We start from the raw sequence: 12,769 nt of genomic DNA, 5'->3' as shown, positions 1-12,769 counted from the left end.
CACACACACACACACTAGTTTTGAAAAGCCAGACTTTGAAGTCTTCATACAATTCACAATTTCTACATAAGAGTTCCTTCTGAGCTCAAGCTCCCGTACCGATGCCTGGGCCAGTTCCTGGTCCTGGGAGAGAGAGGGAGAGCAGTCATCAAGGGTGTGGAGAGCTGGCACAGCAGGCTTTGGGCAGTATGTATGAGGTAAGGGCCTTGAGCATCCCTATCCTCTGCCTATGGGGCTCTTCAAAGAGATAGTTCACAATGGTGGGTAGACTATGTGCGTGATAACGGGGGGCAGCAATGGTTCCTTTCTTGAGAAGCTCAAGTTTACATTGAGAACACAGCTGTCTCTGGTGGAGGCAGGTCTCCCTTGTTTGGCTAACAGTCTTCCACAAGCCCTAAGATGTTATGAAAATGTAATGTCGAAGTGAGGTTAAGTAAGTACCCTGTGGCACTGAAAGAGCAGAGACGACCCCTCACAGATCACACAGACCTTCCCAAGAGGTGCCTGGCTTGACGTGACTTAGGAGATAACAGAGGAAGTGAGAGTGATACTGATGGGGAAAAAAAGGCTGCTTAGCTAAGATCTGAAGGAGAGGTCTGGAGATGGAAATGAACCTGACATGCTGCAGGACCAAAAGGAGCGGCTCCACTTGGAGGACATCTTATGCTAGGCAGTGTGAAAGAAGGCCTATAATCCCAGCACTCAGGAGGCAGAAGCAAGGAGATTTTTGAGTTCAAGGCCAGCCTGTTCTACACAGAGAAACCAGTCTCAAAAACAAAACAAAAGCAAAACACACAACAGGAGACATCTTACAAAGGTAACTGCAAGTCATTACAGCATTTCTAATGTAAGAATGGTGACTTAGGCCTCCCAAGTGGGACAGCAGGCAAGTGCAATGAGGTCTGTCAGGAGGACTCTGTTCTCTAACAGGTACAGGATGGACTAAGGGGACCACAGGATGCAGAATAGTTGATAAAACTAAGATATGCTTTTGGGGTGTGAAGCATCTGAGGGAAAGAGTACCAACATCATGGATAAAGGGTTTGAGGATGGGCTGAGAAGCAATGTTTGAAAGTCATCAGGAATAGAAGCCAAGGGCACAGAGAAAGCCAAACAAAAAAGGCCTGAGAAGAGGACCCTTATACAAATATCTACTGTCATCTGCTCTCACCTGAACCCTCAGCAGTCAGGACATAGGACTCCTGAGTGTCCTGGGGGACACTGGAGAGGCTAGCCCTGGAAGCATCCGGCTTCTCTGGAGAGCAGCCAGGCTGCACCTCGGCTTGATAGCATGGAGCCTGCTCCTTTTCCCGGGTTGTCCCCAGACTCCAGTGGAGTCGGGGGACGTCCAAGCCCAGTGTCCCACCCCAGGGGCTCTGGCTTTGCATCCCTTGGCAGTCTTGGGGTAAGCCCAAGTCACAGTCTACATCCTCTGGAATAATGGGGATGCGCTGGCTCAGGTCCCGGGCCCCTGCATAGCAGCTGGGTGGGGGTTCCTCGGTGAGTGTGTACTGCACACTCACCGCATAGTCCTCAGTATAGCAGCCACTGCCTCTGCCAGCACTGTGGGCCACCTGCTTTTCTTCATAGAAGCAGCAGGGCAGGCCCTCATATTTCACCCCATCTGTCCTGGGAAAATGGTCTGAGTGAAGGCCATACAGGCCCTGGGAGCTCCCTGGTTGTGGCTCCCCACTTGTAGGGTTGCAGTCCTCAAGAAGCCGGGGACCGAGGAATAAGGTGCTACCACCTGCTGTTGTTCCTGTCCCAGAGCCCAGGGTGGAAGGCTGGGGCTCAAAGCAGCAAGCACATGATGGTCCCTCTGGGGCCCCTTTCCATGTCCTCCTGAGGTCCACAGTGGCCCCAGGAGAAACCTCGAGCCCCACTTCTGAGGTAGAGCCGTTGGGCCCTCTGGGTTCTAGCGAGGAGTTGCTGCTGTAGTTCATCTCCAGGCTGCAGGTGGACAGCTGGTCCCCTGAGGGAGAGGCAGGGCCTAGCCATGGCCCAGCACCTTGACTGTGTGCTGCTGGGAGCTCTTCTGGTGGTGGGGAGCCCTCAAGATGCACAGCAGGCCCCCGGCTGCGGTAGATGAAGGGGTCATAGTCGCTGCTGAGGGAACTGCGGAAGGTGGAGCAGCTCCCATACACACCTTGGTTGCTGACTTCTGTGCAATCCACTACAGAATCACTGGAAGAGCAGCGGCACTGGCCAGAGCTATTGCTGCTGCTATCACTGCCAGGACAGTCAGCCAGGTAGCCACTACACACAGAACGGTGACCATGGTAGCAGCTGAAGCTGGAGGTGCTGCCACTCTCTACGTGGGCAGGAGGGGCCATGTGCACCACGGTGGGGAAGAGCAGGCTGCTGCCACCACTTGGTGGGAAGGCACGGGATTGGCCCCTGGGTGTGAGGCTGGGTACTGGCTGGCCCTCTTGCTCTGGGTAGCTGAGACCCTGGAAGTAGTAGTGTTGGTACATGGTCTCATACTGGGAGAAACAAGCTGCCTTGGAGAAGCTGCGGCTGCTGAACTTGGGCCTGCGGAAGGGATGGGCTGGTGAGTAGGCCCGGTGTTCCAGGCTGCAGCGGTGAGGGGCCAGAGTGTGGTCCAGGTGTAGGGGTGGGTAGCCACGGATGTAGGTGGGAGTCTGTGGAGAATACAGGCTCTGTTCCCCATGCCGGTCCATGGTCAGAAGGGTGACAGGGTTGCCATGGGAGTCCATACTTGTCCTGGTAGGGTAGGCTGGAATGGCATTGGTCCTATGCACACGGCCTGGGTAATGTACTGGTAGGGTCACTCTTGGCTGTCGACCACGTGTGAGGTTGCCAGTCTCTACACAAACAGCACCTGGATTCCCCTTTTGTTCTGGAAGAGGTGGAGGAAACACAGTAATGGGGCAGGGATTGAAGCATCAAGTGTAGCTATGTGCCAGGGAAGTCTATTCTTGACCCTGCTACACTGTAAGCTGTCTCCAAGCTCAGCTGAGCTGGCAAAAGCTAATTTGTCTCTTATTTGTTCCCCCTCCATACAGAGTCCTCAGAGGGCAAAACAAATATAAAGATGAGAGTGACTCCCACCCTGTAATGATGACGTGAGTGCAGCTATCAGCACTGCTATTGCACAGCCATCATATCAGCTACACGGAGAAAGAGCAAGGGTGTCCACAGTGTGAGGGAAAACCCTGTAGTTAGGCCTGGAAAGTCAATTGTTACTGTCATCTGTTAAAGTGACAGGGGTCTTCGGCCTAAGGAGGCCAGGTCAGGACACTGGGGTTTGTTGTTTATATTTTCTTCAGACTTGTACCCCAGCCTAGTTTCCAATTTGTTATGAAGCTAAAGATGGCCTTCAACTCCTGCCTCTACTTCCCAAGTGCTGGGTATACAGATGTACATCAGCATACTCAGGTAGGATCCTATTTAACTGGAAACTCAAACTTGAACACAAGGTGATTTTCTTTAGAGGTGGGGGAGTACTGGGAGCCAAACCTAGGGCCTTGCACATGCTAGGCAAATAGTCTACTCCCAAGCCACATCACTTGCTGCTCAAAGTGATCCTTAAGGACAGGCTCTGCTTAGAGTTGTGCAGCCAACTTCCAAACTCTATGGCCCACAGCTGCAGGTCCAGAAGACCAGGCTGTGTTCTCTAAGCTTGTTCATGAACATACAGCATGCCACACAGACTCTGTACGGACAGGGTCCTCCAAGACCTGTAATAATTACCTATGATATTGTGCCGACAGTGGGGACAGGTGTGGTGCTGCAGCAGCCATGGATCCACACACTTCCTGTGGAACCGATGGGTACAGGGGATAACCCGAAGCTCCTGTAAAGACAGAGAGGGAACACAGACTGAAGGATGGACTGGAGAGGGTACTACTGCCTTCAGCCTCACACATATGCCTCCTCCAACGGAGCCTGTAGCAGACAGAGTAACCCTGCGCTGGTGTCCCCTGCTGTAATACGGACCCTAAGTGACCCTAACTTGGCAGTACCAGGGAGGGGAGCCTACTGGGACCTAGTTTTCTTTCTCCCTCTTTTGGTATGCTCCTGGTAAGCAGTTTTAAAGATTTACTTATTTATTTATAAGCTGGATGATAATTTTATTAGACTTAAAGAGGAAACTCCCAGGCAGGCAAGCAGTGAATCTCAGCAGCTGCTCAGAGGAGAATGGAAGAAAGAAGGGTACTACGTCACTTGAGTCATGCTGGCAGAGAGGTCAGCTACATGGAAAAAGAGCAAGGATGTCTATAGTGTGAGGGAAAGCATGCATGGAAAAGAGAAGAAAAGTAGAAGGTACATTTTTCTGATCAATTCAGAGGCAGACTTACAAAGCAGCAAGGCTTCATTTGTAAGAGACTCCCTTAATTCTAACTTTTAACTATATATGTATTGCATGCTTGCAGAGGGTGGAAGGGGGTGCTGGAAACTGAGATGTTCTCTAAGAGAAGCATGTGCTCCTAACTGCTGAGGCACCTCTCCAGTCCTACCCATTACAAGTTCTTGTCATGATAGGCTGCCTCCCTATAAGCCTAAAGGATTGTAGTCAAGTTCGTGGGCTAAAACATCCAAAACTATGTGCTCAAACAAACCTTTGCCCTTTATCCATTTACTATAGCAGGTGTTTGCTATGGGAATGGAAAGTTAAGGCACTTCCCACTCTCTTTCCTAACTCCAGCTAAAGGTCAGTTTCATTCCTTGAAGTAGGGCCCATTGGGAGAAGGAAACTGCTCAATCCACCTGCCCCAATCACAGCCCTCAGGGTTAAAGGACAAGGAACACAAGGAAACAGGTTCCTTTCCCAGAGCTGAAGGTGGGGGTGGGGGTGAGGGTGGGCGCACATCTAAGTCCAAAGCCTCAGGCCATCTATATTGGTGTAGATCTGTGGTTCTCAGCCTGTGGGTCAATATCATCAAAAGATCATCAGGTAACACAAATATTTACATTACAATTCATAACAGTAGCAAAATTGTAGTTATGAAGTAGCAATGAAAAGTATTTTATGGCTGGGGGTCACCACAACATGAGAAACTCTATTAAAGGGTTGAGGAAGGTTGAGAACCACTGGACTGTAGACAGCTGGCTCTAGGTACCCTTGAATGAGGCCAAGTAGAAGAGAACACTTGATGGAGCCATCTGGTTTCTAAGGAAAGAAGCCTATTTGATAGAATATGACACCCTTTCCAGACCAAAGCATCCTCCTGACTTGTTCTTATTGCTTTGCTTTTATTTTCTCAGCAGCCTGACACAGTGATATTAATAACCACTGTGGTGCTTTAGAATGCCTGTATCTTCTCACCTAAATAGCCTTTGTGAGCATCTAGTATGCTGTTGGCATCACAAGTGCAAACACAGAATGAAGCCAGTTGCCAAGTAAGTTCACAAACCCAGAACCTGCCTGGGCTAGGTTAGAACCCAGGAGTCTGTACCCATAGTCCATGCAAGAGATCTTTCCAAGGGCCTGTGTGCAAACACACTTCCACCCAGCAATCTACACACTAGCAGGGTTGATCTCATCCAGGGACTGTCCAAGGCCTAGACTCTCAGGCAGTTTGCTCTCACTTTGTATGTACCTGTCCACATAGAGACAGATACAAAGGTAGCAAAATGCTAATGATGGTCATGGGTGCTTATGTGAATGGTCTACACTTTTCCTGGTACTTTTCTTGCAACTTTTAATAAAGAGCTACCAGTAAAAACACAGGCATCAAATCTCTTGACTTTTTCTAAGTAATCACATCACTTAACCACTCCTTCAAAGCAAAGCAAATAGCTTGTTCTTACATCTACATATTTTCTGTCCAACCATGTGTTTTTCTCCCCACCCCCTTTAGAGCCAGGACCTTAAATTTACAATCTTTTGATTAGACTCTCAAGTGCTAGAACTCCTGCATGTACTACCACCCTGGCCTATCATATACTTAGCTAGACCATCTATAGAATACTCTGTGTTCCCAGCCCCTAGGAGAAATGCCTTTAGAAGACTGCACATTGAATCAAGGTTGCAAGAAACTCTGGTCATGGTGGTCCCCAGCACGTCTCTGGGCTTGCAAACCCCTCCCCACTCCCACAAGACAGGCTCTGTTTCTGCCACTACCTCTCCATCAATGTACTTCTCCAGACAGATGGCACAGTCGGATGTGGAGCCGCTACTAAGTGTATCCAGAGCCCCGCAGCTTCCTTCCCGGCGACCCTTGCTCTTGGAGTTGAATTTTCTGGTTTCCATCTTCTCCAGAGCCTGCACAGCCAGCCTGTTCATGGAATTCTGCACGGCAGAGCATGGTCAGTGTTGGTACACAGTAACAGTGGCAGTCACACCCTGGGCTATGGCACTCAGGACATAAAACTAGTTTCACTCAGGCCAATCAATCAGATTCTTGAGAAAGAGCTCAAAACTCTTACTGCCACTCTATTTTCTAGATCTCAAGAACACCCGTGATATTGGTCCAACCTTTTCCCAAGTGACCCTACTCCAAAGTCTTGCCTTTAAGGTGAAAGGCAATTACCTGTCTCTGACACTTTGCTACTATGTAGGACGCTGGTTTTTAGAAGGCTCTACACCAAATGTCCCTCCTTGTTCAAGGAAGCTAGGGAAATGAGACAGCTCAGCATCTGACATACAGTGTGAGTGCATAAATACTAGCTTCTAATCCCTGTTCTTGCTGGTGATGGCCCTTCAACCCTCCTGACAACTGAAACTGTTCTCCTTTTGACAGTCATTATCTAAGGTACCTTCTCTCTCAAGGTGTCACATTACCAATACAACTCAAAGTCTAGATTCCTGATTGCCCTCTCACCACCCTCTGCCTGCAGGTCTTTCTCTCTAGTAAGCTGCAGTGATGGACTGGCTAGAGTACTATCTATGGCTACGTACTCATCAAGAATCAACAGAAGGGCCCAGCAGAAGCAAATTTCATCACAAGACCTAGGGGTCTGATAGTCTATATTTCTACCAACCCCAGATGTACTTGAGGAGCAAAGGTCTCACACTCCAAAGCAACATATATTTAAACATTTCCCTCAAAATACTAGCTTGGAACACCCCCAATGCTGAGGCCTTTGCAGGCCTGCCCTTTTCAACATGAGGGTTTGGTGCCTGAGGTCTGACATTCTCCAGGCCACTGAGAGAAGATAGGTGCCATGGACAGCAGGCTGCACAGACCCCTAACTTTCTCTTCTTTTTGTTTTTGTTTTTGTTTTGTTTTGTTTTGTTTTGTTTCTTCGAGACAGAGTTTCTCTGTATAACAGCCCTGGTTGTCCTGGAACTCATTATGTAGACCAAGCTGAGATTCACCTCCCTTTGACTCCCAAGTGCGGGGATTAGAGGCATGTGCCACAAACCCTGGGCCCCTAACTTTCATCAGCAACAGGGCAATGGGGTTCAAGGTTGCTCCTAGGGGTTACCTGACTACGACGCTGCTTCAGCTTGATTTTGACAAGGAGAATGAGGCAGACCAAGGAGACCACGACGAAGAAAGCCAGGAAAATCCCCATGTCAAAGTACTCAGTGGGTTGCTAGAATAGAACACAAATGCCATGAACCATGTTCTCTTTGGCCTGATTGTGGGCACATGGGCTATCAGTTCTGGCCAGGAAATAAATGGAGTAGACAAGTGAGGACAGGGTTTCTCTGTATGTAGGAAGCTTCTGGGTTCTGTTAACATTCACACAGTAATGGTGCCTTTAGTGTGGCCAGGATGGGAGTGGAGAAGCTACAGTGGCCTCAGGCCTCCTAGGAGCTGAGAGAGCCATTTGTAGAGTTCGGACTCCCATTATAACAGTGCAAAGTTCGGTATAACTAGTGAGAAAGGCCCCTCTGAATAAACACAAATAATCATAGTTATAGACAAAGGAGTGAGTGTTGTGTTTTGAGGCAACAATGATTACTAACCATATAATTAATGGTTTACAACAACTTAGAAAATTGTACGCTGCTTCAACAAAAATCAGCTTCCACTACAATGACTCATGTTTACCAAAGAGTTTCTTTTTCCTTTAACAAGAAGCCAGCAAGTCAGTTCTGCAAACTTCCCTTGTTTCTTTTCTTGGGGTTGGGTAGGGGGTTTGAGCATTTATTCTAGGCTAAAGATTCTCTATCTAGCTAAAGATGACTCTAAATTTCTTACTCTACAACCACTATCTTCTAAGTGCTGAGATCACAGTCGCACCACCACAGTGGTTTTATGCAGTGCTGAGGAATGAACCCCAGGCTTTGTGGATAATAGGCAAATCCTCTACCAACTGAGGTGTGCCTGACAGTCCTTATTTTTTCTGCACAGAACTCTGCCTTCTATCACCTGAAGCTGCTTCATCTAAGATGTGCATGCATTTAGTCAATAAGGACAGGACCCTAGTGAGATGTTGTGCTACCCAGATACTTGGTACAGGTGGGATCAGACTACACGGGATAAGTTCAGTAATTGTGAGGAGGAAAGAAAACATGTATGAGGCACCAGCCCCAGATTCCTAGAATGCATCAGTCTAAGGTTGAGGAGATGTCAGTCATGCATCAGCGGGCAGTAATATTGCTTCAGCACACTAAAGTCTGACTACTACTTGTCACCAACGAATGTCAGTCCCAGGCCTGAGCAATTCTTAATGTTCTTATTTGTGAATCAGGGAGTTTCAAGTGAGTAGTCTACCTGATTGAAAGAAGGAAGTACAGGCCTTTTTTCATCTCTAGGTCAGATGGAAGGAAGGAATCAAAGAAAGCCAAGTGCTGTGTCATCCCTTCATCTTTCTCAGCTTGACTCTCAGAAGGATGAACTGGAAAGGGGCAATGCCAGGTGGGAGAAACCAGAGACTTCATAGCAAACAATGTCTATTTCTGTAAGCTTTAACAAATTTTTACAAAGAAAGAAATATGAGCAAAGATCTCTCTGTTCTCCTGTCCCATAGCTGAGCTGAAACTGTAGGAACCTACCCTATACCAGCATTCTAGATACAGGGACAAGAGGGCTGAAAGCTTGGAGGAAACAAAGGCACTGAAGAATGGCAGACAAGTTGCCACTCACTCGAGGAGGAAGATGCTGGATCCTTGCTCGAGCCACTTTCTGTTTGTTGACAATGTTCATCAGCTTAATGGCATCTGCACCCTTCACATACACTACTGGCCTCTTCAGAGGGTCTTCTGAGCCTTGGTTTAGCTGACGAAGAAGAGCGGGGTATGGGTTAAAAGACATGCTTACTTTAAGAAACAAGAGAGGGTTTGGAATGTGGTTTGGTGGTAGAGTGCTTGTCTGGTACATGAAAGGTCTAGGTCTAGCTTTCATTCCCCACCCTCACCCTCCTCCCAGTCCCCCATCACTTCACCTTCCCAAATCCCCATCCCTGCCACATACACACAAAGAAGAAAAGAATATTAAATCCCCATTTGGGAATTCTTGAAGTCTTCAAGTATTACATAGCCCTCGGGTTTCCAGAAAAGTGAGGGTAGGGTGCTAGACTTGTTTTAAGATGGCTGAAATGTCCCTAACCCTAACCACCCCAACCCAGAACCAACTACTTTCTATATGCCTCTCTCAGGTATGATATTCAAACACAGAGAAGTACAAAGGATCTGAGACAAGGGTGTCACAGATAACCAAAGATAACCAAAGTACATGCCTCTTAGGTAGGCAGTAGGACTGGTTTTAGTGGCGGTTTACCTGGTCAATGGCTTCTGGGTTTTCAGATACATCAAAGATAACTGCAGTGGCTCCTCGTTGAACTGCTCTCTTGGCCTGGTGGATTGAAAAAAAGCAGGTTGGCAACTCTGTCCTCTGACCCTGCCAACATTGGCCTTATAAATCAGGCATGACTTCAGAATGCAGACCTGGATAGCAAACAATGTCTGTGCCCCCGAGCAAGTTGATCCTCTTCCCCAAGCCTCAGCATTCTCATCTGCGAAACAGGAGACACTGCCACCTACTTTGTCCTATCATCCTGAGAGCCTGGTGGCTTAGAATGGATGGAAATAAGTAAATGGCTGCTTCAGAAGCCTGTCTCCCCCTGTCAGGCAGAAACCTTAAAAACAAGCTACAGATGGGCAGCTTGCCCAGAGAGCACAGAGGTACTGGTTTTGGTATTTTCTGCTATAAACACACCACCCCTGGCAACCAGAGTAAATGCTTTGGTTTGTCTCTTGTGGTCCTTTCCCCTTCCCATGTCATCCAGTTAGGACAGCATACTGACTTTCTGAATGAATCTCAAAATGGTCACTTTTAACACGTGACACAAACTGAAGATCTTTGGAGACTTTGGGAAGAGGGGAGGTTATAAAAAAAAATAAGTGGGGATTTAGAGCAGTTGGCTGCCAAGCCTGGCTGTACATCAAAAACCAGTTGGGAAGTTTGTAAAGCAGATTTCCTGGCTCTACCAACAGACACTGGTTCAGTGGGGCTGGACACAGGCCCAGGAAGCTGAGTTCTGTAAGTTCTCAGGGACTCAGATGATCCTACCAGGTGGAAAACTAGAGGTCAGAGGAACAAGAAAAGAAGGCTTAGAAATAAATCAGAAGTGATAGAATTTTTTGTTGTTGTTGGGGTAGAGGAAAAGTAGGGGAGAAAAAAAGCCCTTTCCACTTCAGTGAACCTTCTAATTTTATCTCCAGCTAAGTGAACAACACAGTTGAGTCTGCAGAAGGAGGAGACTTGAGACAGACCCTTGCTTTTAGGACTTGAACTTTGTCTCTGGACAGACACTAAGAAAAAAAAAAAAAAAAAAAAAAGGTAGTGGGGGAAACAAAACAACTTCCAAAACCATCGTGCTGAAAGATGGGCAATTATTTTAGCCAGTGCTCAGAGGTCATGTCACTGTGGGCCTAAGTGTTTGAGAATAAATTCAAATTCTTTCCACAGAAATAATCTTTACTGACAGGTGCACAAACCTAAAGGGCACCAACAGACATGGCCAAAGACTCTACTGGACCACTAGAGGGCAGTGTCATGCCATTGCTTTTTGAGCTGGTCCCCTAAACTTGGGACCAGCAAGTTAAAATTTAGTGACATTGGGGATAAAGCATGTTCCCTGGAAGTTTAAGAACTCCTGGAATCATGGGTATAAGGCTGTAGAATTTTTCCTTGCCTTACAGGTAGCTTCCTTAAAAACAAACTGAGACTGAACAATCAGAAAGTCAGCTGAGGATCACCTCACTGTTTTACCCCTCTGTGATCACAAGTTACCAGTGGGCTGCTGTTGCTCTTTTTCTTCTAGTAGTGTCTTTTTCTTCTGGAGTCACACCCATGCTTTGCTCATGCTGAGCAAGTACTCTGAATCTCTTTCAGTCCCAGCCTCAGAACAAGAGGCCAAGATGGCATGACTGTTCTCTTCCACTCAGCTCCTTAGGGCAGCAGGCCTCTCTACCTGAAGCCACAGCTCAGAGACTAGAGTAGGTACTTATGTTTCTCCCCCCCAGTGGTACCTGAGCTTCTTCACAAATTCCACTCCCAGAGGAAGAAATAAACAGAGCCTCTCATTCTTTTCTTCTGCTTTCCTACAGGGATCCAGCATCTCACCCAGTACCTGTGGGGAGTGCTTGTTCCTCCAGCTTTGATGCTGGCGCACCTGGAGAGGCTGGCAGGGCTGCAAGTGCCTGGGTAGGAAATGCCTTCCTTGAATGTGCCTCGGGGAAACCACACAGCCAGAGGGCCTCCTTGGCTTCCCAGTATTTCTTGTTCCACAAGAACATGAATGTTCATTCGTTCCAGAGAAGTATGATCCTTTCAGGACAGAAAGCACAGAGCTGGGGGATGAACCCTGAGCCTCATCCATGCAGGTATGTGCTTTATTTTTGGGTTACATTCTCAGCCTCACAAAAGATGCTTTAAAATGTACCTGTTTTCATTGGTGAGGAAGGCAGGTAAAGAATAAATGGTTAAATCCCTCTACAGCCTAACTTCAGACACAACTCACTAATGAATGGAATCTAAGGACAAATACTGTGGCTGAGGAAATGTTTAATTTTCAGTGAATCACATTAAAATTATGTAATTACATTCATTGAGGCTAGAGATGTAATGCAGTTTAGGTAGAGTTGCCAACCATACACGAAACCTTAGCACTTTATAAAGTGATCCTCAGCCCTGCATAACATTAGGTATGGTGCCTGTAATTCCAGCATTTGTGTGGTAGAGGCAGAAGGACCCTAAAGTTCAAGGTCATCCCAGCAACAAAGAATTAGGACAGTTTGGACCATGTGAGACTGTTTGTTTGTTTGCTTGTTTTAATATATAATTACATGTATAATAGCCAGTCAGTGGTGCTACACACCTTTAATCCTAACATGCAGAGGGCAGAGGCAGGTGAATCTCTGATCTACCAAGAGAGTTCCAGGACAGCCAGAGCTACACAGAGAAACCCTGCCTCAAAACAAAACAAAACAAATTACATGTATAAGCTGCTACTGAAATAATTTGTACTTCCTGTACATATCAGGACTGGATGGGAGGTGATCCTGTTGTGATCTTGCTATTGAGAGATGGCTTTAGGAAAGACTGGGGTAACTGGGCTGTTCTCAGTGGTAAAATGCTTGCTAGCATACATTAAGCTTAAATTTGTTTAATCCTCAAGAAAAGGCCATGAGTAACCTTCAATAACAAAGAACGTTCATTATATTTTAAAAAGATAGAATATTTCTTGGTTATATGCTTTCCTCCTGCCTTACTATAATTAAAAAAAAAAAAAAACCCAAAAAACAACAACAAAAAACCCTGAGGAGTCAAGTTCTTCGAACAAAATCTTTTTTAAAAGATTCATTCATTCATTCATTCATTCATTCATTCATTCATTCATTCATTCA

The 12,769-nt window shown here is 46.8% G+C and overlaps 1 protein-coding gene across 1 annotated transcript in view; it reads right to left on the bottom strand.

Moving 5' to 3' along the window:
- The window catches only part of Znrf3 (zinc and ring finger 3), a 53,971-nt gene continuing 41,202 nt past the window's right edge, over positions 1 to 12,769 (bottom strand). Inside the window, exons 2-7 of the mRNA XM_055623773.1 lie at positions 9,639 to 9,713; positions 9,006 to 9,137; positions 7,396 to 7,506; positions 6,089 to 6,256; positions 3,715 to 3,817; positions 1 to 2,860 (exon numbers count right to left, since the gene is read on the bottom strand). Of these exons, the coding sequence (XP_055479748.1) occupies positions 1,158 to 2,860; positions 3,715 to 3,817; positions 6,089 to 6,256; positions 7,396 to 7,506; positions 9,006 to 9,137; positions 9,639 to 9,713 (2,292 nt within the window). The 3' untranslated portion in view covers positions 1 to 1,157. The remainder of the gene's footprint in view (positions 2,861 to 3,714; positions 3,818 to 6,088; positions 6,257 to 7,395; positions 7,507 to 9,005; positions 9,138 to 9,638; positions 9,714 to 12,769) is intronic.

Source organism: Psammomys obesus, unplaced genomic scaffold, assembly GCF_907164565.1.
Source record: "Psammomys obesus unplaced genomic scaffold, mPsaObe1.curated_primary_1811, whole genome shotgun sequence".
Taxonomy (NCBI): Eukaryota; Metazoa; Chordata; class Mammalia; order Rodentia; family Muridae; genus Psammomys; species Psammomys obesus.
Note: the sequence above shows the minus strand (reverse complement) of the source record. Positions and strands in the feature narration are given on the sequence as shown.